The sequence below is a fragment of the Lampetra planeri genome, chromosome 66 (genome assembly GCF_965212315.1).
Source record: "Lampetra planeri chromosome 66, kcLamPlan1.2.h2, whole genome shotgun sequence".
Classification (NCBI taxonomy): domain Eukaryota; kingdom Metazoa; phylum Chordata; class Hyperoartia; order Petromyzontiformes; family Petromyzontidae; genus Lampetra; species Lampetra planeri.
The window spans coordinates 375,711-400,410 of record NC_136172.1 but is presented as its reverse complement, the minus strand read 5'-3'; the positions used below and the strand labels follow the sequence as shown (position 1 = coordinate 400,410).

At 49.2% G+C, this 24,700-nt stretch overlaps 2 protein-coding genes across 2 annotated transcripts; both read left to right on the top strand.

Annotated features, from left to right (window-relative positions):
- The first annotated feature begins 3,716 nt into the window (after positions 1 to 3,716).
- On the top strand, positions 3,717 to 6,918 carry LOC144737237 (olfactory receptor 1L3-like). The gene is made up of 2 exons (XM_078619958.1): positions 3,717 to 3,762; positions 6,038 to 6,918. Exons 1-2 carry the CDS (start codon positions 3,717 to 3,719, stop codon positions 6,916 to 6,918), a joined length of 927 nt encoding a protein of 308 aa, XP_078476084.1.
- Positions 6,919 to 22,946: 16,028 nt separating this feature from the next.
- Positions 22,947 to 23,963, top strand: LOC144737223 (olfactory receptor 56A4-like). Its single transcript, XM_078619944.1, has one exon. The coding sequence runs from the start codon at positions 22,947 to 22,949 to the stop codon at positions 23,961 to 23,963; it is 1,017 nt and encodes a 338-aa protein (XP_078476070.1).
- The last annotated feature ends 737 nt before the right edge of the window (positions 23,964 to 24,700 follow it).

The window sequence follows — 24,700 nt, the reverse complement described above, 5'->3', positions numbered from 1 at the left end:
CTCACTCACCCACCCACTCGTTCACTCACCTACTCACTCACCACTGTTGCAGCTCTCAACTCACTCACCCACCCACTCGTTCACTCACCTACTCACCCACCCACTCACCACTGGTGGTGCCATCAACTCACTCACCCACCCACTCGTTCACTCACCAACTCACCCACTCACCACAGGTGTAACCTTTAACTCATTCACTCATCCACTCGTTGCTCACCATGATACTATGGTTCACATATTAAACCCACAGAGACCCATATACATAGAGACCCATATACATACAAAGATCCGTAGACATACACACAGACACATAGACATACATAGATACCCATAGAAATACATTGAAACCCATAGAGATACATCAAAGACGCAAGCCAGAGGAGTATGACAGAGACCCATAGGGAAACCTAGATCCTCATAGAGATACTTAGAGACCCATGGAGATACATAGAGATCTACAGAGATGCATGAGATAACCCACTACGCATAGATACTCAGAGATAGATAGAGACCCATATATATACATACCCATCGAGATACATAGGGGCTCATACAGATGCATAGAGACCGATAGAGATACATAGAGACCCATAAGCATACACAGAGACCCACATAAATAGATAGATACCCATATAGATACATGGAAACTCATCCTTACGGATACATAGGCACACAGAGACAGACAGAGACACATCAATAGTGATACATAAGATACCCATATAGATACATAGAGACCCAACCATAGAGACAAGTCGAGCTCCACAGAGATGCATAGAGATACGTTGATACCTCACAGTGAACCCATAGAGACCCATTCATAGAGATACACAGGGACCCGTCCATTGAGATACATAGAGATGCACAAAGATGCATAGAGATACATAAAGACCCGTCCATAGAGATACATAGAGATGCACAGATGCATAGATATACTTAGAGACCCATCCAGAGATACATAGACTCATAGCGACAAGTAGAGAAACGTAGAGATGCATAGAGACCCGTCCATAGAGATACATAGAGACTCGGATAGACACACAGTGACACATAGCGATGTATGGAGACCCATAGAGATACACCGAATTTATTTTTCATTAGACGCTGTCTTTCCGACAGACCTGTTCTTCACCTGAGGACGGCTGCTTGCGTTGTGGCCGAAACGTCGTGAGAATTGTATTTTATTATGTTTAATTTTTTATTATTTTATTATTTCCCTTCTACGTGACTTTACCGAAAGAACCAAGAAGATACACAGAGATGCATAGGGATACGTAGAGACCGCAGAGTGAGCCAGTGACTGTGGTCTGCTCTTCTTCAACGCAGGTGCAGGGACAACTCATCCACACGAACTCTCTCTCTCTCTCTTTGCTGGAGGTCACTCTCTCTCTTTCAAGGTATCAGCAGCAGCTGTAGTACCTCCACATTGAGTATCAAGACTCCTAAATCGCAACAAAATGGCTGCTGTTGTTGCTGCTGCCTTTGTCGCGGGCAACAACACGCTAGCAACTGGCCCAATGGCTCACCGGAGCAGTGCTGGGCACCAGTGGTGAGTGAGTGGGTGAGTAGGTGAGTGAACGAGTGGGTGGGTGAGTGAGTTGACAGTTCCACCAGTGGTGAGTGAGTGGGTGAGTGAACGAGTGGGTGGGTGAGTGAGTTGATGGCTCAACCAGTGGTGAGTGAGTGGCTGAGTAGGTGAGTGAACGAGTGGGTGGGTGATTGAGTTTATGGCTCGACCAGTGGTGAGTGCGTGGGTGAGTAGGTGAGTGAACGAGTGGGTGGGTGAGTGAGTTTAGAGCTCCATCAGTGGTGAGTGAGTGGGTGAGTAGGTGAGTGAACGAGTGGGTGGGTTATTGAGTTGATGGTTCCACCAGTGGTGAGTGAGTGGGTGAGTGAACGAGTGGGTGGGTGAGTGATTTTAGAGCTCCATCAGTGGTGAGTGAGTGGGTGAGTAGGTGAGTGAACGAGTGGGTGGATGAGTGAGTTGAGAGTTCCACCAGTTTTGAGTGAGTGGGTGAGTGAACGAGTGGGTGGGTGAGTGAGTTGATGGCTCAACCAGTGGTGAGTGAGTGGCTGAGTAGGTGAGTGAACGAGTGGGTGGGTGATTGAGTTGATGGTTCCACCAGTGGTGAGTGAGTGGGTGAATACGTGATTGAAGAAGTGGTTTGGTGAATACGTTGGTAGGAATATCAGTGGTGAGTAAGTGGGCGAGTGAGTTGTTGGGAATATCAGTGGTGAGTGAGTAGGTGAGTGGGTGGGTGAGTGAATTGATAAGCTGAATGCTGATTGTCAGCAGTAGCAGAACACACGTGCCAACAAGGGCACTCAATTGATTTTTATAATGTTGAAGTTCTGTGCAAAACAAGCTACTACTGGCCAAGACTAATTAAATAATATATCGAAATTGAAAGAAATAAAAATAATTTTAACCGTTCGGATAGCTACCGCCTTAGTGCTGCGTGGAAGCGAATCGTCAAATACTACATTGTTTAAATGCGTGCCTATACAGGGCACGATACTTCATTAGGGATTTAATTTGGTATGGCGACATGAATAGACACAATGGACAGGAAGGACAAGATCAAAGGGCTCGCGCAATGTGCATGCATAATGTACGTTGACTCAGTAATCCCCCCCTCACTTTGCGCAAGGGCGCAGAAGCGTAGTCACCACATCTACGCCTCTATATAAGGAACGAAACAGGTGAACTTCTCCACAAATCTGGCTGTCGCCTGATGAAGCTGGTTGTAATTACTGGCGAAACGTCGTATTGGTTCTTCCCATGTGCTTTCTCCGTTTTTCGTTTTCTCATGTGTTTCCCCCGATTTGTTTCCTGTGTTACGGGAGGGCAAACAAACACACAAAGGGGTAGTCGCGCCCGCACGCGTAAGGGTGCCTACACCCACGTCCGCAACGGTTAGCCTGTGATCCCCACAGCCCCACCGCTCGGGGGGGGAATTGCTATATAAGGCGGGGAGCCAGTGGGCTCCGGGTCGAGTATTACAGCTTGACCAGTGAAGAGTGAAGACCAGCAGGATAGGCCTTGGAACTCCCCTGGCTCGCTGTCCTTCTAAGGACCGACCAGGGCAAGCCAGCGGCGCGGCCCTGAGAGCCCAGAGCCGATGCTCTTGTAAAAGCCGGTCTGGTTGGCTAAGGGTGCCGAGATCCCAGCTTGGCCAGAGCTGGATCAGCTAGCCTCCCCTAGCTCTCGAGTGGAGGACCTGGGAGCAGACTAGCCGGTCTAGCGCTAGGGGTGTCTCCCTGCTAGACGGGTGAAGGGGCCGTTACCCCTTCAAGTGTTGTGTTCTGCCCTTTGGTTGAATAAATAAGTGTGCCTCCGACTACGTCGTTTACGTCTCCTTGAACTGACTACACCTCCATTGGTATTTGCATGTCCATGCACGGTTACCCTTCCCTTATCCAACCTCTACAGTCTACAGCCTATAAAAGTCCCTGTACGCTATCCCTCCAGCCGTCTTTCTGTGCGTGCCTCTCCATGTGTGTATGTCTCTTGGTGTGGTGTTGCTCGTTGTGCCCCTCTGTACTGCACAAAACACATTTCTCTTTGTGTCTTCTCTATGTATTATCTCTGCTACCTTGTACCTCGTGTCTGTTCACGAGTCATTATCCTCTGTTTACGTTGGTGTGTTCAACCTGGAAGATGGTCAACCAGGTTCAGTGTCTAACTGTGTTGTTGGCCGACTGGGTTGCATCGTATTATGTTTCTAAGGTTTGCTGAGTTCACGTCTCCCATCTTCTTTCTGTATTTGCCTCCGTGCAGTTTGCCGTTCTCGGTGTGCTCTGTGTGTGGTGTCCCTCTGTGTGTTCCCTCGCTGTGTGGTTTACGCCATTTTCACCTGAGGACGAGCGCTTGTGTTGCGTTCAAAACGTCGTGATTTATTTTAATTTAACTTTAATTTTATTTCTACATACGTGACTTCACCGACAGAACCAATGAGCATAGTCTCCACTCTTGTTTGCGATTTTCATGGACAGGACATGGGGGCACAGCCGATGTATTGTGAAAATTCGGTCACAGTTACTATGACCACTGTTTCATTGCTTTTATGGCTTTATTTTGGTGATTTTCGAAAAGTTTTTTGGTTTGGCCATGTTTGTTTGTTGTAGTACAGAGTTAGACTGATGGCCTTAATCTAAGTTGTCTTGTGGTTGTTGTTGTTTGACTTGCATCCCACTGGGATATTTGCACAGGGTTGGTGTACGGTGATTTTCCTGCAATATTTTGCTGTCTTTTCTTGGATTTTCTTTTTGCACATAGTCACTTTAAGATGTTTTTTGTTCATGTTTTTTTTGTTTGTTTGTTGCGGTTGCACCCGATTCAAGAGCCGAATGGCTCACAGGGCTATACCTAAGAAATTAACTTTGAACTTTGAACTTTGATGTATGGAGAGTATCCAGTATGGGGGCATGGTGGTGGCGTAACCGCTTTTTGCAGATGACGTTGTCCTCTTTGCCTCGTCGGTCTGTGATCTTTGGCGTGGACTTGGAACGGTTTGATGCCGAGTGTGAAGCGGCTGGAATGGGGATCAGCACCTCCAAATCGGAGGTCATCAGATGAAGGGGGGGGGGGGGGGACAGCTGCCCTTAGCAGATGAGTTTAGGTATCTCTGGATCTCTGGCACGGGTGATGGTAAGTGTATAGTAGTGTATGGTAGTGTATAGTAGTGTCGTGTGTAGTAGTGTATAGTGTAGTGTATAGTCGTGTGTAGTGTATAGTAGTGTAGTGTGTAGTATTGTATAGTGTAGTGTATAGTAGTGTGTAGTGTCGTGTGTAGTGTAGTGTGTAGTAGTGTATAGTAATGTATAGTCGCGTCGTGTATAGTAATGTATAGTAGTGTCGTGTATAATTGTGTAGTGTGTAGTAGTGTAGTGTATAGTAGTGTGATGTGTATAGCAGTGTAGCGAATAATAGTGTAGTGTATAGTAGTGTAGTAGTGTAGTGTGTAGTGTAGAGTAGTGTATAGTGTATTGTATAGTAGTGTAGTGTGTAGTAGTGTATAGTAGTGTAGTGTGTAGTAGTGTATAATGTATTGTAAAGTAGTGGAGTGTGTAGTAGAGCATAGCAACGTAGAGCTGCAGGCTGTCGCCAGGGAAAGGGAGGTCTGGACGGCCACTACTCAAGATGCTGCCACCGCGACCCTCACCAAGACAAGTGGACTGAGAAACGAAAAAACGAACGAAATTGCGAAATTTTTATTGGTGAATAAAGAAACAGGCCCACTAAGCTGCTATGTGGCTGCGACGTAGCTACCACAAATCAACGAAGTGGCTTATAAACATCAGCATCATTTACACTATGAGACATCTCATTTACCAGTGGCAAAATATAGTAGTAGGTTTTTACCCTTTCAACTGGTACAAAAACTGACACCTTTATACAAGGCATCATGTTTGCAATAACCACAACACAAGCAGTCAAATGCATTTTGAACATGTATCGCAGTAGCCCAAATAAATGTTGACTTAAAACTTTCGTGACTGCAGGAATTAATATTCTTTGGTTCTTTTGGTGAAGTCACGTAGATAGAAAAAATTATATTAAAAATTTAAACCACGACGTTTCGATCGCAACACAAGCGGTCATCATCAGGAGGCCAACTACTCTAAACGCATGTTTCTACAGATTCATAGAGACCCGTAGACCCATAGAGACTCATAGAGAGCCACAGAGACCCACATACACTTATAGCAGACAAATACTCTAAATGCACGTCATGTCTAAAATGTGGTGAGAAACACCGGTGGACACCTCAGAAAAATCCACGCGACCACGGCGGAGAGAGAGAGAGAGGCACGTACACTCCGAATACACAACAGGCATCAATACCGACGACCTCCGGCATACTGGGTGAGGTAGTTAACATCTCGCCACCGTGGGCCACGTGCTGTGTGTTCCATCAGGCGACGGGCGAGTGGAACTCGTCGACGAACTTGTCCGCGGACGTCCCCGCGGACCTCATCTTCATGTCGACGCTCTTCCGTGAGCCGGCCAGCGTCCGCTTCACCTCGTTCGCCCTCGTCCTCCTCATCTACCTGGCGTCGCTCGTCGGCAACTCGCTGCTCATCGTCACCGTGACGTGCGACCACCGACTCCACAAACCGATGTACGTGCTCATCGCGGCGCTCTCGCTCGCCGACGTCATCCAGAGCACGTCGACGATGCCGCGCATCCTCTACGACTTCTTCTCCGACAACTACATCACGATGGGCCAGTGCTTCACGCAGATCTTCTTCTACCACGTGTCGCTCCGCGACCAGGGCTACGTCCTCGCCGTCATGTCGGTCGACCGCTACCTCGCCGTGTGCCGGCCCCTCCAGTACCCGTCGCTGGTGTCGGTGCGCGTCGCCTTCAAGGCGCTCGCGCTCACCCTGCTGCTCGCCGCGGCGCAGGCCGTCGGCTACGTGGTGCAGGTGACGAGCCTCGACTTCTGCAAGCCCAAGGTCATCCTGGCGGCCAACTGCGACAACCTGGTGGTCATCAACATGTCGTGCACGCGCAGCGTCGCCAACGTCGTCTACTCGTACGTGAACGTGCTGTCAGGCGTCGCGGCGCCCCTCGTCCTCGTCGTCGCCATGTACTCGCTCATCCTCGTCGAGTGCCGCAGGCGCGGCGGGCAGAAGCGCGCCGCCGAAACGTGCGGCGCCCACCTGCTCGTCATCGCCCTCTACTTCGGCTCGGTGTTCTTCACGATCGCCAGCGGCTTCCAGGTGTTCGCCCACCTGCCACGCGAGGTGCGCGCTCCCTTCCAGACGATGCACTACACCCTGCCGCCCGCCCTCAACCCCGTCATCTACGGCCTGCGCACGGGCGCGATACGCCGCGGCGCGTCGAGGTTGCTGCTGCGGAGGCGCGGGTGGGCGATCGGCAACGGTGTCAAAGGCGGCGACGGTGGGCAGTGAGACGATTTGATTGTTCGTTTGTTGTGGTTGTTGTTGAGATAAGCGGTGTGAGGATCTGGTAGGGGGGGGTGGGGGAAGGGGTGGCCCGTCCTAGTTAATACTGCGATCGTCGTCATCACCACTGGCAGAATCATCATCACACGCAGCATTGTCACGTTCAGAATCATCATCATCATCATACGGCATCATTATCACACACAGCATCATCATCACTCACAGCATCACCATCATAGCACTCGGCACCCGTCTGCTTCGTTCTCGCGGGGGGAGGTTTAAGATCCTGTGACGTCATACCAAAACGTGCAGTCGGCCATTTTGTGTGCGAGCGGCATTCACGGGACAGACATTTTGGCAATTTATAAAGTACGAATCGTTTAGGGTGAAGCAGGACTAATGTCTGAAACGTTGTTGATTATATACATATACAATTTGCTTTAAAAACCACAATGTTGTTTTTATTGATGAATGTGTTCGTTTTACGTGTTTTAATATACACGCACACATGTAGGGTTACGTGAAATTGTAACTGCATTGCTACAGTTTTAGAGATATACGTTGAGTGGTGCCTGAAAGTTACGGTTTTACGTTGGATAGAATCGAGTGCTGAGGATGGATTGGGGGACCAGTTGATGTGTGATGTTGTACAGGGTGCTGCAGATGTCTTATCACTCCATTTCTTTGGGGCACCACGGTGGCTCGGAGATGTTAACTACCTCGCCTGGTATGCATGAAGTCGTGAGTTCGATCCCGACCCTAACGATGCCTGCTGTATATTTGGAGTCTGCGTCTCTCTCTATCTGCGTGGTTGCATTCGATTTTTTTCCGGGACACCCGGTTTTTTTCCTCCTCATTCGAATCAACGTCTCCATGATTTCAGAGTTATTTGGCTGCTACTATAAATGTCCACGTGAGGATGATGATGATCTTCTTGGTTCTTTCGGTAAAGTCACGTAGAAGGGAAATAAAAAAATAAAAACATAATAAAATAATTCTCACGACGTTTCGGCCACAACGCAAGCAGCCGTCCTCAGGTGAAGAACAAGTCTGTCGGAAAGACAGCGTCTGACGACGAAACGTCGTGAGAATTATTTTATTATGTTTTATTTTTATTATTTAACAGGACCCTGCGGGGTGGGCTGGTAGGAATAATACTAATACCGGTACAGGGATATCAACCGCACACACACGCGCACACACACACGCACATATGCGCACACACGCACATACACGTACACACGCACACACACACACGCACACACACCGCACGCACACACACACACACGTACACACACATGCACGCACGCACACGCAATGAAGTTGTGTTGCTACGCTTCCAGTTCGCCGTGAATAACGATCCGAAGCCCAATAGCGCCCATTCATCACGCCGCTCGAGTGGGCCGGACACGCACACACGCACGCACACACACGCACACAGTCACACAAATACACACACGCACGCACACACGCACACACAGACACGCACACACACGCGCATACACACGCACACACACGCACGCAAACACACACGCACACACACACACACACGCGCATACACACGCACACACACACGCACACACATACACACACTCACGCACGCGCACACACGCGCACACACACACACGCACCTCTCACCTGCAAGGCAGCGGTCGCCGCTTCTCCTCCCACATCTCTCGTCGCGGCAGCTGTAACGATGGTGCAAGTTTGTTTTTATCATCAATTCCTCCTCCACCCCTCCCCGCCACTGTTCACCCACCAGAATAAATGAGTTCGCCCATAGTCAGTCGATCAAAAAGTTTCGCCGTGAGGCGCCGGAAGCGACGGCCATCTTGTTTAATTCACAGATCGCACGGGGAGCGGGCGGCCATCTTGTCGGACAGGGTCATGCCAAGTGTTTGCAGTAGGGGGCGATGTTGATACACGGACGGACGGACGGACGGATGGACGGACGGACGGACGGACGATATAATCTATTGGTGGTCTGGTCCACTTCGTTCCTACCAGTATTATTTCCCTTCTACGTGACTTTATCGAAAGAACCAAGAAGATGAATCCCTGCAGTCACGAAAGCTTTAAATCGATGAGGATGATGATAGTAAGCCGTCAGTTCGTTGAGCTATCATTTGTGATAGTCAAATCGCTACTGAAAAATAGCCACTGCATAGCAGGTCAGTGGCCTTACCTGGTTGAATAAACATATATATATAATTATCTAAACGTTTATATATTCAAAGGGTGAAACAAATGCTAGGGAGTCAATTCAGGGGGGAGGGGGGATGCGAGAGACACGAGACATCTGGACCAACTTGTACATGAACATTCCGTGAAAGACCTAAATTGATTTTGGTTGTTTTAAAATAGATGATAAAATTAAATGATGATAATAATAATATAACAACAATACACCATCGTCTGGTGGGAAACTCGACGACGCTGAGCCAGAGGTCAGAGTTCATCATACAGAGCCTGAACCAGGTGAGCGCATGAACGGGTGATTGCATGGACGGATGAGAGGCTGTGCAGGTGAACACATGAACGGGTGAGCACATGAACGAGTGAGGGCTGTATGGGTGAGCGTACGAACGGGCGAGAGTCTGAGGGTGGGTATGGGGAGAGGGGAGAGGGAGTTAGTATACTTAAGTTAAATCCTCCAATCATTGCAATGTAAGTACATATAGTTTGAACTTCTTTCGCACCTTATGTGACCTGTACAGACCGTATTAATTTTAAATGTAACATCATCTCCACTCAGGGGGTGGGGTGGCGAACAAGCCATTGTACACAAATGAAATGCTAAGTTAAATGAAATCGTATTCTTTGGGTCTTTCGGTAAAGTCATGTAGATAGGTTCAAAGAAAATAACAAATAACTATGACGTTTCGATCGCAACACAAGCGGTCGTCATCAGGAAGTCAACCCCCTATTCCTGATGACGAATACTTGTTTTGCGATCGAAACGTCGTAGTTTTTGTTATTTTTTGTTATTTTATTTGAGCCTATCTGCGTGACTTTACCGAAAGAACCATAGAATAGGAAAAGGGGGTAAGCCTCTAAAGGCAAACTGTTTATAAAGGTTCCAAATGGGCTTAGCCCAAGTGTCAGCAGCATGGGCGGGGTAGCTAATGTTAATGTAAGGGATTAAAAACGGTGTGGCCCAGCATGTAGGGCGGTGCTGGTAGTGGAGGGCAACGACGTCGCTGGTGGTGGGTTACCACCAATTAAAGGGCTGCCAGGTAATCATTGCACCTCGCTGTACACACTCACACTGGTGACGGTGGAGGTTGCTGCTAGTGGTGATGGTAGTAGTGGGCAGTGATGGTTCTGGTGGTGGGCTTCCACCAATTAAAGGGCTGCCAGGTCTAAAATGCAAACATTACAGCCAGTTATGACTTAAACTGGTTGATAAAGTCCTTCCAATGATTGCTGAGTTTGTACCCATCTTCTCGGTTGAAATTGTGTCTATGTCTGTATATATGGATGGCTTCATGAACGAATCTTTGTTGATAGCCAGTGTGTTTGCAAAGTACCTTCGTCTTAGAAATGCCGGCCTTCACAGGCACTGCCGCTCGCTAACAGCACTTGCCCCAACAGTCTGTTGAAGGCTACATGCGGGCATCTTTGTCATTGTGCGTGCATCACCGGGGCGCTGATGGATATTCGTACAGGCGAATTTTGTCATTGGAGTCCATGGGAGACTGTTACGTAGGAGTATATGGGAGACTGTAACGTTGGAGTCTATGGGAGACTTTAACCTTGGAGTCTATGGGAGACTTTAACCTTGGAGTCTATGGGAGACTTTAACATTGGAGTCTATGTATCGTGTGTATAACTAACGTCACAGGGACGTCTTCTGGAGGCAACGCTTTCATTATAACAGACTCAACGGACAGCGACTGTAACACAAAGGGGTACGGCAGCTTCAACCCGATAGCCTAAGGGAGGTACAGCCTTCCTGCTAGCGTGTCCTACACACCCCTGGCTACGCTACACACAGGTCCTTTGCTACGGCCGCTAAGGGAGGCTAGACCGACCCGACCCAGCCAGGATACGGGTCCCACCACCGGTCCGCTACAACCCGGCTCTGACAAGAGCCTCGGTTGCGGGTCCCAGGGTGCTGGTCCAGTCTTCAGGTCTTCGGACGGCTTCAGGCTCGAGTTGGCGAACTCTCCCGGACCCGTTCAGAGGGCATGCTTTTATTCCCAGTTCGGGGGCTTACCCCTGCCCTAATCACACCCCCTCCAGAACCTTCCAGAAACGACTGGAAGGTTCTGGAAAGGTCTTAAATGGTCTAAAATCGGCCGGTGGCCCCTATCCCCCCAGCCCCCAGCCTACGGGGGGGGGGGGGGGGGTGTTACTTTCGGTCATCCCCTACACACCTCGTTCTCTCTCTCGGCTGCCCCCTGTTGGCCCGTGAGCGTGGTGGCAGGTAAGGTGACATACAGCGCCTTGGTATGGCGCAACATCTGTAAGACATTAACGCGAGAGTCTATGGGAGACTTTAACATTGGAGTCTATGGGAGACTGTAACGTTGGAGTCTATGGGAGACTTTAACATTGGAGTCTATGGGAAACTTTAACGTTGGAGTCTATGGGAGACTTTAACATTGGAGTCTATGGGATACTTTAACATTGGAGTCTATGGGAGACTTTAACATTGGAGTCTATGGAAGACTTTAATATTGGAGTCTATGAGAGACTTTAACATTGGAGTCTATGGAAGACTTTAACATTGGAGTCTATGGGAGACTTTAACATTGGAGTCTATGGGAGACTTTAACATTGGAGTCTATGGGAGACTTTAACATTGGATTCTATGGGAGACTTTAACATTGGAGTCTATGGGAGACTTTAACATTGAAGTATATGGGAGACTTTAACATTGGAGTCGATGGGAGACTTTAACGTACCTGTCAACCCCTTATCAGTGCCCTACCTTATTAAAGACTAATTCAGACCGCATTTATCAGTTGGAGATCCGTTAGCACAGCAAACAACAACATCAATAGACAAAAAAGCAAAAAAATAAATTCATTATGGGGCCTTCCATAAATGACGTCACGCGATTTTGGACAATTTTTGACCCCCCCCCCCCCCTTCGTCACACGACGTCACAACATGTCAGACCCCCCTCAAATATGACGTCACAAAGATCTGCCCCCCCCTCCCCAAAATAAAACACGCTTCAAATCGCTTTAAACTATTGTCATTGTAGTGCGTATTTAATGTGCCGCTGCACTCTGATGTTGTAGGAGAAAACATTTATTAAAAAGTCTATTTAATTAAGTAGAACGTGTTGTCTATATTTATTTAAAGTTGCGCATTTTGATGTGATGTCACATTTCTCAAACCCCCCCCCTCGTCACACATCGTCACAAATGTCTGACCCCCCCCCCCCTTAGGTGCGTGACGTGAATTTATGGACGGACCCTTATAGCTTTTACAAGGAATCAAGTTACCGCATTAAACACACGGGTACTTGTTGCGAACATGCAAACGAAAATATGATCTGATAATTAATATAAATCCATGGCATTGTCTTTGAAACGGTTTGGTCTACACCAGAGACAGCAGCAACCTTCGTCAGGTGTTTTTTTTAGGTGTTTTACCCGTCCCCTTCCTGGCCATAATAAAACAGGAGTCGTGTTTAGATGTTTCAAACACAAAAATTAAAACTTTTTGCAATGAATAAAGTTACTGCGTTAACCACACCACACAGAGTACTTGCGGTTAACATGCAAACAAACATGTTCTGGTAATAATAATAATGTTATATGGCGTTGTCTTTGAAACTGTTCGTCTTTAGGCATTGTTCTCTAATCGAACACTGGTGGTGAGACTTGGACAAACAGGCCAAACAGTTTCAAAGACAATTCCATGTACAGGGTGATTCTAGATTTGAAGCTTTCGTGACTGCAAGGATTAATATTCTTAGTTTTTTTTCGGTAAAGTCACGTAGGTAAAAAAAATTAAAATGAATAAAATATAAATAAAATAAAAATCACGACGTTTCGGAGGCAACACAAGCTTCCGTCTTCAGGTGGAACTGTCACCATCACAGCACGATAGCTATCGGGTAGGGTACGGTACCCGTTTGCGACCCTGGTGCGGCCGGGTACGGGTAAGGAATCAAAACCCGTTTGCGACCTCTGGCCCTCCCCCTACCCCCCTTCCCTCTCTCTCTCCCCCATTGCTCTTCCCCCCTTTCTTACCTAAATAAGCTCTTGCCACGGCAGCTTTCTCCACCTGATGAGGATTGCTTGTGTTGCAATCGAAACGTCGTCTACCTACGTGACTTTACCGAAAGAACCAAAGAGTAGAGTGGAAGACTCTTTGACTTTTTGAAGCTATTAACATTACATTTGTTATCATGTTTTTGATCAGCCAGTCGTCTCGGTCATCTCAGTCAGTCGACCCGTGGCAACTGGGTCTGCCCCGTGATCTCCTGCCAGCAGGCGTTCGACACTTCACGTGGCCTCAAGGTGCACATAGCCTGGCACAAGCGTGGTGGTGACGTCACCGCCACTTAGTGGCGAATGGCGGTTGTTGTTGTTTGTAGGTGTGTGTAGGCGTGTGTACGTTGGTGTGTGTAGGCGTGTGTGTGTGTATGTATTGCGGGTGAAGGTGTGTGTTGGCAGGTGTGTGTAGGTATGTCTGTGTGTGTGGCCTTATCTGCAAATATGCAGAGTACAGCAAGTCCTCGCTTAACGCGCGGTGTTCGTGGTGCTAACCACTGCGCCACCGCTCCCCATAACACACAGAGATCCCCCGTACAGCCTTGACGGACTATCGGGGCAAGTGCTGCTAGCGAGTAGACGGTGCCTATGAAGGCCGGTACGGCACATGAGGAAGTGGGGGGGGGCAACACCACTCACGCCCGAACGCCTTTGTCTTCACAGTGCTGAAGTTCACACACCGCACCAGGTACTCATTTGAGGCTAGGTCGACCTAGGGGAGTCCCCACGGGGACACTCGACAGACCGGTCACGTGTCCCCTGGGCGACTCGGGTCCAGTCGAGACGCTCTCCTCCCCTCTCCCCCTCCTTCCCCCACTCTCCCTCACCCCCCCCCCCCCCCCAGTTTCCCCATTCTCCCCCTTCCCCTACTCCCCCCCCCCAACTCTTCCCACTCCCCCCCACTCTCCCCCCAACTCTCCCCCCCCCCACTCTCCCCATAACTTTCTCCACTCACTCTCCCCCCACTCTCCCCCCACTCTCCCCTCTACTCCCCCCCCCGCCAACTTTCCCCACTGCCCCCCGCCCCCACTCTCCCCCCCCACTCTCCCCCCCCAACTCTCCCCCACTCTCCCCAAACTCTCCCCACTCACTCCCCCCACTCTCCCCCCAACTCTCCCCCCACTCCCCCTCTCTCCCCCCACTCTCCCGCCCTCTCTCCCCCCACTCTCCCCGAAACTCTCCCCACTCTCCTCCCCCCCCCCTCTGTCCCCCAAACTCTCCCCACTCTCCTCCCTTCCCTCTCTCCCCCCAACTCTCTCCCCACTCTCCCCCAAACTCTCCCCACTCTCCGAGACGCGCCGAGCTAATTACCTCCGTCGGGTTTCGCGCTTGCCGATTTAAAAAAAAAAACATTTTTTTCGTTTTAAATTAAAGTTCGTCCCAGCAGAGGGCCGCGAAACGCGCCCGAGGGAACCCTGTGAAGCAACGTAGCCACCGCGGAAACCTCCAGGGCGGTCGGCTGGCGTGGCCTCGCTCGCGTATAAAAACGAGCAGAGACAGAGAGATATCGGGCGGGAGGGAGGGGAGGGGAGCCACGCGGAGTGTCGTCTGACTACCACGCGAAAGCAAGAACACACAGAGAGAGAGAGAGACGAGGCACACAGAGTGTCATCTGACTACCACGCGACAGCAAGAACACAGACACAGAGAGAAAGAGAGTGAAGAGAAGAAAGAAGGGGTGAGGAATGATGATGATGATGACGATCGGCATCGCGGCGATGCACGGACTCCGTTGCTTCTGACGCAGGATGTCACTTGAGCAACCTGGATGTGAAATTTCAGTCGACACCGCTCTGAATGTACATCAGAAGAGATGCGAGTCAGATGACGGTGCGAGTCAGACGACGGTGCGAGTCAGACGACGGTGCGAGTCAGACGACGGTGCGAGTCAGACGACGGTGCGAGTCAGACGACGGTGCGAGTCAGACGACGGTGCGAGTCAGATGACGATGTTCATCATCAGCAGCAGTAGCAGCAGCATCGCAGCGATGCACTGACTGCGCTGCTCCTAAATCAGGTTGGGTGGATTTTGATTTAAAGCTTTCGTGACTGCAGGGATTCATCTTCTTGGTTCTTTCGGTAAAGTCACGTAGAAGGGAAGTAATAAAATAATAAAAATAAAACATAATAAAATTATTCTCACGACGTTTCGGCCACAACGCAAGCAGCCGTCCTCAGTCTGAAGACTCTGTCGCCTCGACGGACCTGGTTTTCACCTGAGGACGGCTGCTTGCGTTGTGGCCGAAACGTCGTGAGAATAATTTTATTATGTTTTATTTTTATTATTTTATTATTTCCCTTCTACGTGACTTTACCGAAAGAACCAAGAAGACAGGTTGGGTGGCTTGAACCACCTGCATGTGAAATCGCAACCGACGCTGCTGCTGCTGCTGCTGCATTGCTGTGAAAGTTGTGGAGCCGCGAGCACCCACCGCCCGAATGAAGAGGATGGGAGGGAAGCTGCTAAGGGATTCGGCGGGCACGGGGCTCTGCTGATGAGCGCTCCTTAAAGCGAGGCCGTCCGGCGGTCAGTGGGCGCCTACGGAGTGGCCGGATAACCGGCGAAGGGATTGAGTCTCGATTTAAAGCTTTCGTGACTGCAGGGATTCATCTTCTTGGTTCTTTCGGTAAAGTCACGTAGAAGGGAAGTAATAAAATAATAAAAATAAAACATAATAATTGTTTTATTATGTTTAATAATAATTGTTTTATTATGTTTTATTTTTATTATTTTATTACTTCCCTTCTACGTGACTTTACCGAAAGAACCAAGAAGAGGATTGAGTCTGTTAGTCCCGTGTATGACCGGATCGGTTGTAGTTTCACTCCGCGACGTCCTATTAATACGGTTGGCTATGTACGGTGCGAAAGAAGTTCAACACATTCTAGATTTGAAGTTTCCGTGACTGCAAGGATTGATACTCTGTGTTTTTTTCGGTAAAGTCACGTAGGTAAAAATAAATATAATAGAAATAATAATAGAAATAAAATAATAATTCACGACGTTTCGGAGGCAACACAAGTCTCCGTCATCAGGTGGGACCGTCTCAGCTGAATTTACTGTATTAAGTATTTACTTATTAAGTATTTACTTAATACAGTAAATTCAGCTGAATTTACTGTATTAAGTGTGAATTTACTGTATTAAGTATTTCTTTATTAAGTAAATACTTAATACAGTAAATTCAGCTGAATTTACTGTATTAAGTATTTACTTATTAAGTATTTACTTAATACAGTAAATTCATACTTAATAAGTAAACACTTAATACAGTAAATTCAGCTGTGACGGTAATTCAGCTGTGAAGTATTTACTTATTAAGTGTTTACTTAATACAGTTAATTCAGCTGTGACGGTCCCACCTGATGACGGAGACTTGTGTTGCCTCCGAAACGTCGTGATTTATTATTAAATTTCTATTATATTTTTATTTATTTTTACCTACGTGACTTTACCGAAAAAACCTAAGAGTAAGTTCAACACACACACAGCACGGTTGGGTTCGTACGGTGTGAAATAAGTTAAACACACATAACACACACATAACACACACACACACGGCACGTAGCGATTAAAAGACGGCCACCACAAACCAGAGGTCGCAACCGGGTACCCGATACCCGTACCCTACCCGATAACCGGCTACCTGTACCCGGCCGGATACGGGTACCCGTTTGCGACCCTGGTGCGGCCGGGTACGGGTAGGCCGTGAGTCACTGGTGAGTCACCGTTTGTCACTCATTTCCCAACGTCTTGTCTCTTCTCACAATTCAAGTTCCTAGAATCAACCCACCCGCGCCTGCAACATGGCTTCATCCCAGAGGTCGCAATCGGGTACCCGATACCCGTACCCTACCCGTACCCAGCTGGGTACGGGTAGGGTTCGGGTACGGCCGGGTACAGGTACGGGTACCCGTTTGCGACCCTGGTGCGGCCGGGTACGCGTACGAGTAAGGAGTATGGCGGCCGACAGACAGCCGGAGATGGCGGTCACGGCAGTGTCACCACTGGTTCACGCAACCCTCCTGGGGCTCTTTTTTGTTGTCGTCGTCGTTTGCAGAGTGACCGCCGCGCGCGATCTGAACGCCCTCGTCAGCTCTAGCGGAGGATCCCCGTGGGAACGAGAGCTGCACCCCGCTGCATTGATTGCGTGAGAAGCCACCACCGTCGCCATCATCGCCAACAACGTCGCCACCACCACCACCCCCGTCACCATCACCACCATCACCATCACCACCATCATCACCCCCACCACCCCCGCCACCACCCCCGCCACCATCGCCACCACCCACACCATCAACACCACCCCCACCACCATCGCCAACACCCCCATTACCACCACCACCCCCGCCACCATCGCCACCACCCACACCATCACCACCACCCCCACTACCACCGCCACCACCCACACCATCACCACCACCAACGCCACCATCACCACCATCATCACCCCCGCCACCATCGCCACCATCGCCGCCGCCCCTGCCGCCGACTTGTTACTTTGGAAGGTGAGTGCCGTTGCTCTCCACCACCGCACTCTCCCACTAAACTACACACGATTTATCTCGGGTTATTATTTGTTACATTTCACCAGGCTGTGTTAAGGCGCCCGCTGAGCTACTACTGTATGTTCGTGGTTCTTGTGTCAGAAGCCACCTGGCAATCACAAATGATAACTCGGCAAAGTGGTGGCATTCACTCATCACCGTCCTCGTCGTCATCACCGTTTGGTCTTCCACGAAGCTACTCATGGTCCACCCTAAATCGCATCATCCCACTTCGCAAAGCCATGGCAGAAGAAGCAGCAGCAGCAGCTGCGGCTGATACCTGATGATGATGCACGAATGGAAACATAAAAAATAAAAAACTCTCCGGTAGTAAGTAGAGCGTGAGACCGTGGGTAACCCAGAACAGAGATCGCAATGCACCCGCTGATCTACAAATACGAAGGAGGAGACATCAACCAACTCCGCTGATGATGATTCGCGACTCCGCTACTGCTCCTGCTGACTTGTTACGTGGGCGTGGACCACCTGAATGTGACATTGTAGTCGTTGCTGTCTCTGCCATCTACATCAGCAGTCATACGGAAGACAAACTCATAGAGACCCAGAGAGATTCATAGACTCATAGAGACTCAGAGAGATTCATAGAGACCCATAGAGATCCATAGACTCACAAAGACCCATAGAGATCCATAGACTCACAGAGACCCATAGAGATCCATAGACTCATAGAGACCCAGAGAGATCCCTAGATTCATAGAGACCCATAGAGATACATAGACTCATAGAGACCCAGAGAGATCCATATACTCACAGAGACACACAGAGATCCATATACTCATAGAGACCCAGAGAGATCCATAGATTCATAGAGACCCATAGAGATCCATGAACTCATAGAGACCCAGAGCGATCCATAGATTCATAGAGACCCATAGAAATCCAAAGACTCATAGAGACCCATAGAGATCCATAGACTCACAGAGACCCATAGAGATCCATAGACTCATAGAGACCCAGAGAGATTCATAGACTCATAGAGACCCAGAGAGATTCATAGACTCATAGAGACCCATAGAGATCTATAGACTCAAAGAGACCAATAGAGATCCATAGACTCATAGAGACCCATCGACATCCATAAATTCATAGAGACCCATAGATTCATAGAGACCCAGAGAGATTAAGAGACTCACAGATACCCATAGAGATCCATAAACTCATAGAGACCCATAGAGATCCATAAACTCATAGAGACCCATAGAGATTCGTAGACTCATAGAGACTCAGAGAGATTCATAGACTCACAGAAACTCAGAAAAATCCATAGACTCATAGAGACTCAGAGAGATTCATAGACTAATAGAGACCCATAGAGATTCATAGACTCATCTTCTTGGTTCTTTCGGTAAAGTCACGTAGAAGGGAAGTAATAAAATAATAAAAATAAACATAATAAAACAATTCTCACGACGTTTCGGCCACAACGCAAGCAGTCGTCCTCAGGTGAAAACCAGGTCTGTCGAGGCGACAGCGTCTGAATGAAAGAGCACACGTGCTTGGAGCATATATATAAGCTGGGTTGGAAGGGGGGAAAAGGGCGCCTTGACAAAATAATTTGCATATCAAGAGGAATTTATCATATGTATGGGAAATGCAGGTATGTGATTAGTACTACTTATGCCCGTGCATTATGAAGGATTAGCAGCATCAAAGGGAGGGGATATGGGAAATGCAGGTATGTGAATAGTACTCCTTATGCCCGTGCATTCATAGACTCATAGAGACCCATAGAGATCCATAGACTCATAGAGACCCATAGAGATTCATAGATTCATAGAGATCCGTAGACTCACAGAGACCCATAGAGATCCATAGACTCAAAGAAACTCAAACAAATCCATAGACTCATAGAGACTCAGAGAGATTCATAGACTCATAGAGACACAGATAGATTCATGGACTTATAGAGACCCAGAGAGATCCATAGACTCACAGAGACCCATAGAGATCCATATACTCACAGAGACCCATAGAGATCCCTAGATTCATAGAGACCCATAGAGGTCCATAGACTCACAGAGACCCATAGAGATCCATAGACTCATAAAGACCCCGAGAAATCCATAGACTCACAGAGACCCAGAGAGATCCATAGATTCATGAGACCCATAAAGATCCATAAACTCATAGAGACCCAGAGAGATCCATAGATTCATAGAGACCCCGAGAAATCCATAGACTCACAGAGACCCAGAGAGATCCATAGACTCACAGAGACCCATAGAAATCCAAAGACTCATCGAGACCCATAGAGATCCATAGATTCATAGAGACCCAGAGAAATCCATAGACTCACAGACTCGGAGAGATTCATAGACTCATAGAGACCCAGAGAGATACATAGACTTATACTGGTAGGAACGAGGTGGACCAGCCTACAATAGATTATATCGTCCGTCCGTTTGTCCGTCCGTCCGTCCGTGTAGCAACATCGTCCCCTACTGCAAACACTTGGCATGACCCTACAAAAACCTTTAGACTCAGTGAGGCTTTCCTGGCTAAACAAGTGTAACATTCCCTTATAATTCCCTCAGATAGCTTTTAATTAAAATATTTAAATTAATGAGGCTTTCCTGGCTAAACAAGTGTAACATTCCCTTATAATTCCCTGAGATAGCTTTTAAATAAAACTTTAAATTAAAATTTAACTCACAGCGTCCTAAAGCCTACAGCTAGGCCTAAAGCCTCGAACTAGGCCTCAAACTCTCCCTTCGTATCGTACCCCTGAGTGTGTGCAAGGGAGTTAATGTTTAACAATGTTACATTCCCTGATGTTTTTAAATAGAAACATTTACATTTAAAGCTTTTACATAAATAATTAAATCATTTAAATTAAAAATTAACTCACAGCGGCCTAAAGCCTACAGCTAGGCCTAAAGCCTAGAACTAGGCCTCAAACTCTCCCTTCGTATAGTCCGATTAGGTGTAGCAACATCGCCCCCTACTGCAAACACTTGGCAGGACCCTACAAAAACCTTTAGACTTAGTGGGGCTTTCCTGGCTAAACAAGTGTAATAATACATTATGTTTATATTCTTTGGTTATTCGTTCCTACCAGCCCACCCCGCAGGGTCCTGTTAGAGACTCAGAGAGATTCATAGACTCGTAGAGACCCATAGAGATCCATAGACTCATAGAGACCCATAGAGACCCATAGAGATCCATATACTCATAAAGACCCATAGAGATACATAGATTCATAGAGACCCATAGAGACCCATAGAGATCCATAGACTCATAAAGACCCATAGAGATCCATAGACTCACAGAGACCCAGAGAAATCCATAGAAACTCCGAGAAATCCATAGACTCGTAGAGACTCAGAGAGATTCATAGACTCATAGAGACCCAGAGAGATTCATAGACTCGTAGAGACCCATAGAGATCCATAGACTCATAGAGACCCAGAGAGATTCATAGACTCATAGAGACCGATAAAGATCCAAAGACTCATAGGGACCCACATACACGCGTAGGCCCATAGACTAACAGACATCACAGTGATGATTCACTCCTCCGCTATTGCACCTACTGACGTGGTGGTTATACGGGTTTGACCACCTGAATGTGACATTGTAGTCGATATCTCTGCATTTACATCAGCGGTCCGGACGCAACAACAAAAAGAAAAATATGTGGACATTTAGAGCCTGGAGGGGAAAAAAACCGGAGGGCCGGGAGAAAAATCCACGTGACCACGGGGAGGTCGAGAGAGAGAGACACACAGGCACACACAAACTCCAAATATTCAACAGGGTCGGGTGATCGAGATAAAAACCACGACCCTCCCGCACACTAGGGGACGGAGATAACCTCTCCTAAGCCACGGTGGCATGGCCGAGTCTCCCATCATCGGGCGTGATCAACCAACCCTTACGTTCAAATTGTTTTAACCGCCAACGCGTGAAGATGATTGCGTGAATTTTCGCGTGGTCATAATTTTTTTTTAATCATACGACTTAATTATTAAAATATGTAATCGATGCCTCGAGTTCCCCTGGCTGGCTGCAAGCTGGGTCTTCTCTCCAGCACCACCCAGCTCCGACGATACCTCGGTTGTTGGGAGTGGCCGCTGTTCTACCCGGTGCCGTTTGCCACCGAAGAAGCTAGCTGGGTAACTGGCTACGGTTTGTTTCCTTGTAACAAACACACGTTGAGTGAGTTCAGTTTGGAATGGCAGAAGAAGATGTTCGGAAGATGATGAATCATGAAATAATACAAATAGCAGATAGAGATACGGACGAGGTATGTGTGTGTGTTGAACTTCCTTCTCACCATATGTAGCCAACCGTGCCATGTATATTGAACCTCTTTCGCACTCTACGTATCCAACTGTGGCTAATCGGAGGTGCGCAGGGAAGGACAACAAACTAGCCACACAAAAAGCTAATTTAAAGAAGTCAGGCACGGCACACGATGGGGTGGGTGGCCAGCACCACCACACCCGGCCGCCCGCCTTTGTCTTCCTAGTGTTCATGTTTACTACACGTTGCACCAGGTACTCATTTGAGGCCGAGTCGACCTAGGGGGGGGGCCCAGCAGCGGTTCAAATAATCGTTACTGGTGTTGGACGTGAGCGCAATAAATCGAACTCGGGCAGTCCACTTTCGTAGCGTAGCGCGACACCACCGCTCCTCATAACCTCCACAAAAACAACAACCGCCAGTTGTCACTAAGTGGGTGTGATGCAGAGGTCGCAACCGGGTACCCGATACCCGTACCCTACCCGATACCCGGCTACCCGTACCCGGCCGGGTATGGGTACGGGTAGCCGTTTGCGACCCTGGTGCAGCCGGGTACGGGTACGGATAGGCCGTGAGTCACTGGTGAGTAACCGTTTGTCACTCATTTCGGGTAGGGTACCCATTTGCGACCCTGGTGCGGCCGGGTACGGGAAAGGAATCAAAACCCGTTTGCGAAATCTGGTGTGATGTGCACCACGGTGCTTGTGCCAGGCTAGGTGCAATCTTAGGGCCATACGAAGTGTCGAAGGCCCGCTGGCAGGAGGTCACAGGACAAACTCGACAGGTGCCACGTGTTGACTGACTGAGATGACTGTGCCGATGCACCACCTACCACCTGTGCCCTGTTCCCCCCCCCCCCCTTGTGCCAACTGTGCCACAGACTCATCTCGATGCATGACTTGTTTCTTTACCCCCCCCCACCAAACCCGCCCAGCCACCTCCTCCTGGCCGCCGGCTCTACCTCCGCGGTGCGTTACCCGCCGAATGGAGTCGACGAATTCGTCGTCTCTCGCCGCGCCTCCGTCCACCTCCAACTCCTCGGACTTTCTCTACATGACCGGCCTCTTCAGGGAGCCTCCGATGGCGCGCTACCTCACCCTCTCCGCCTTCCTCTTCCTCTACGCGGCCATCATGTGCGCCAACGGCCTCTTGGCCTCCACCATCCTTGCCGACAGCCGCCTGCGCTCCAAGCCCATGTACGTGTTCATGGCCGCCCTCGCAGCGGCCGACGCGGCCGGCAGCACTACGACGTTGCCGCGGATCGCCGGCGACATCGTCACCACCACCGACGGCCGCATTACGGTGGCCGAGTGCGCGACGCAGATCTTCTTCAACGGCCTCTTCCTGCGCGTGCAGAGCTACGTGCTCACCGCGATGTCCGTCGACCGCTACGTGGCCATCTGCCACCCATTGCGCTACGGCGCCGCTGCCACGCCGGCGGTCGCCGCGCGCGCCATCGCCATCATCTGCGCCGCGTCGGCCCTCATCGCGCTCGGCTACCCGCTCCTCGCCCGCACCCTGAGGCTGTGCAAGCCCGGGGTGATGCTGACGCCCGTGTGCGACTTTGTCCTCCTCTGCATGCTCTCGTGCGACCCGCTGACCTACCACGAGGCGTTCAACGCGTTCGCCTCGGTCATGACCACCGTGGCGCCGCTCGCCCTCATTGTGCCCACCTACTTTCTTGTGCTCATCGAGTGCCGCAAGGCAAGCACGCGCGCCAGCCAGGCGAAGGCGATCCACACGTACGTGACGCACTTCTTCGTGCTGCTCGTCTTCTTCAGCTTCCACCTCTTCCTGTTCAGCCTCACCGCCATCGCGCCTCTCATAAGGCTGCCGCCCAGCTACCTGTCGCTCGCCGTGACCCTATACTACTCAATGCCGGGTCTCGTGAATCCCGTCATCTACGGACTGAGGACGGCCGAGATCCGCAGGATGCTCTTCCGCAGTGTGAAACGACGCCGCGTGGCAGCTGCGAAAGGCGAAATCGGGCTCGAGCACTGATTTATTTATTTGAAGGGGGGGGGGGGGGAGTGGGCGTGTGTGTGTGCGCACACGTTTATTTTTATTATTTCAGATCAGTTAAACGTCTCAAGTCCATCAAATACATGATCAGTTATTCATAATCAACGTTTTTGGGTTTAGATCGCGTTATTTATAAATGTGTCGTAACCCTCCACCACCCGACACGGCCAATCAGTAAAAATGTGTCACGTTGACAAAAGACAAATAGTTCACTGCTTTAGCCCACCGGTGTGTTGAAGCCACAACATTTACAATTTGAGTACGACGTTTCGCTGGTAATTGCATCTAGCATCATCGGGCAATTCGCCAGAATGGAGAGGCTCTGCTGTGTCTCCCGTTCTTATATAGAGCAGCAGCAGGGTGACGTCAGGCTTGCCTACATTATAGGCCTCCAAGGCCTGGTGCAGCATTACAAGACCCAAATATGGCAGAAACAAACTAAAATATGGCCACATGTCACGGAAAATAACACAGAGAGGGCAACTGAGACGTGAGATAACAGAAGGAGGAGGGAGGGGGTGGTGTTTAAGTTAAGGCGTGGGCTAGACCGATCTAGGCTAGTCAGGCCTCACCTACACACCAGGATGACAAGGCCTCACTACCAGAAACAATAATAGCATTGCTACAAACGAAAACACACACGTTCAAAACGACTCTTAAGTACTCAAAATACCTCTACCAAGCAAAAAGCAACAGATATTACCGTAGAAGTTGTC

Bases quoted from the DNA above. Each gene is read 5' to 3' on its own strand.
- LOC144737223 (XM_078619944.1), top strand. From the start codon at position 22,947: ATGGAGTCGACGAATTCGTCGTCTCTCGCCGCGCCTCCGTCCACCTCC.
- LOC144737237 (XM_078619958.1), top strand. From the start codon at position 3,717: ATGTTTCTAAGGTTTGCTGAGTTCACGTCTCCCATCTTCTTTCTGT. The intron at 3,763-6,037 runs ATTTGCCTCCGT...CGTTCGCCCTCG, and splicing joins GTCTCCCATCTTCTTTCTGT to TCCTCCTCATCTACCTGGCG.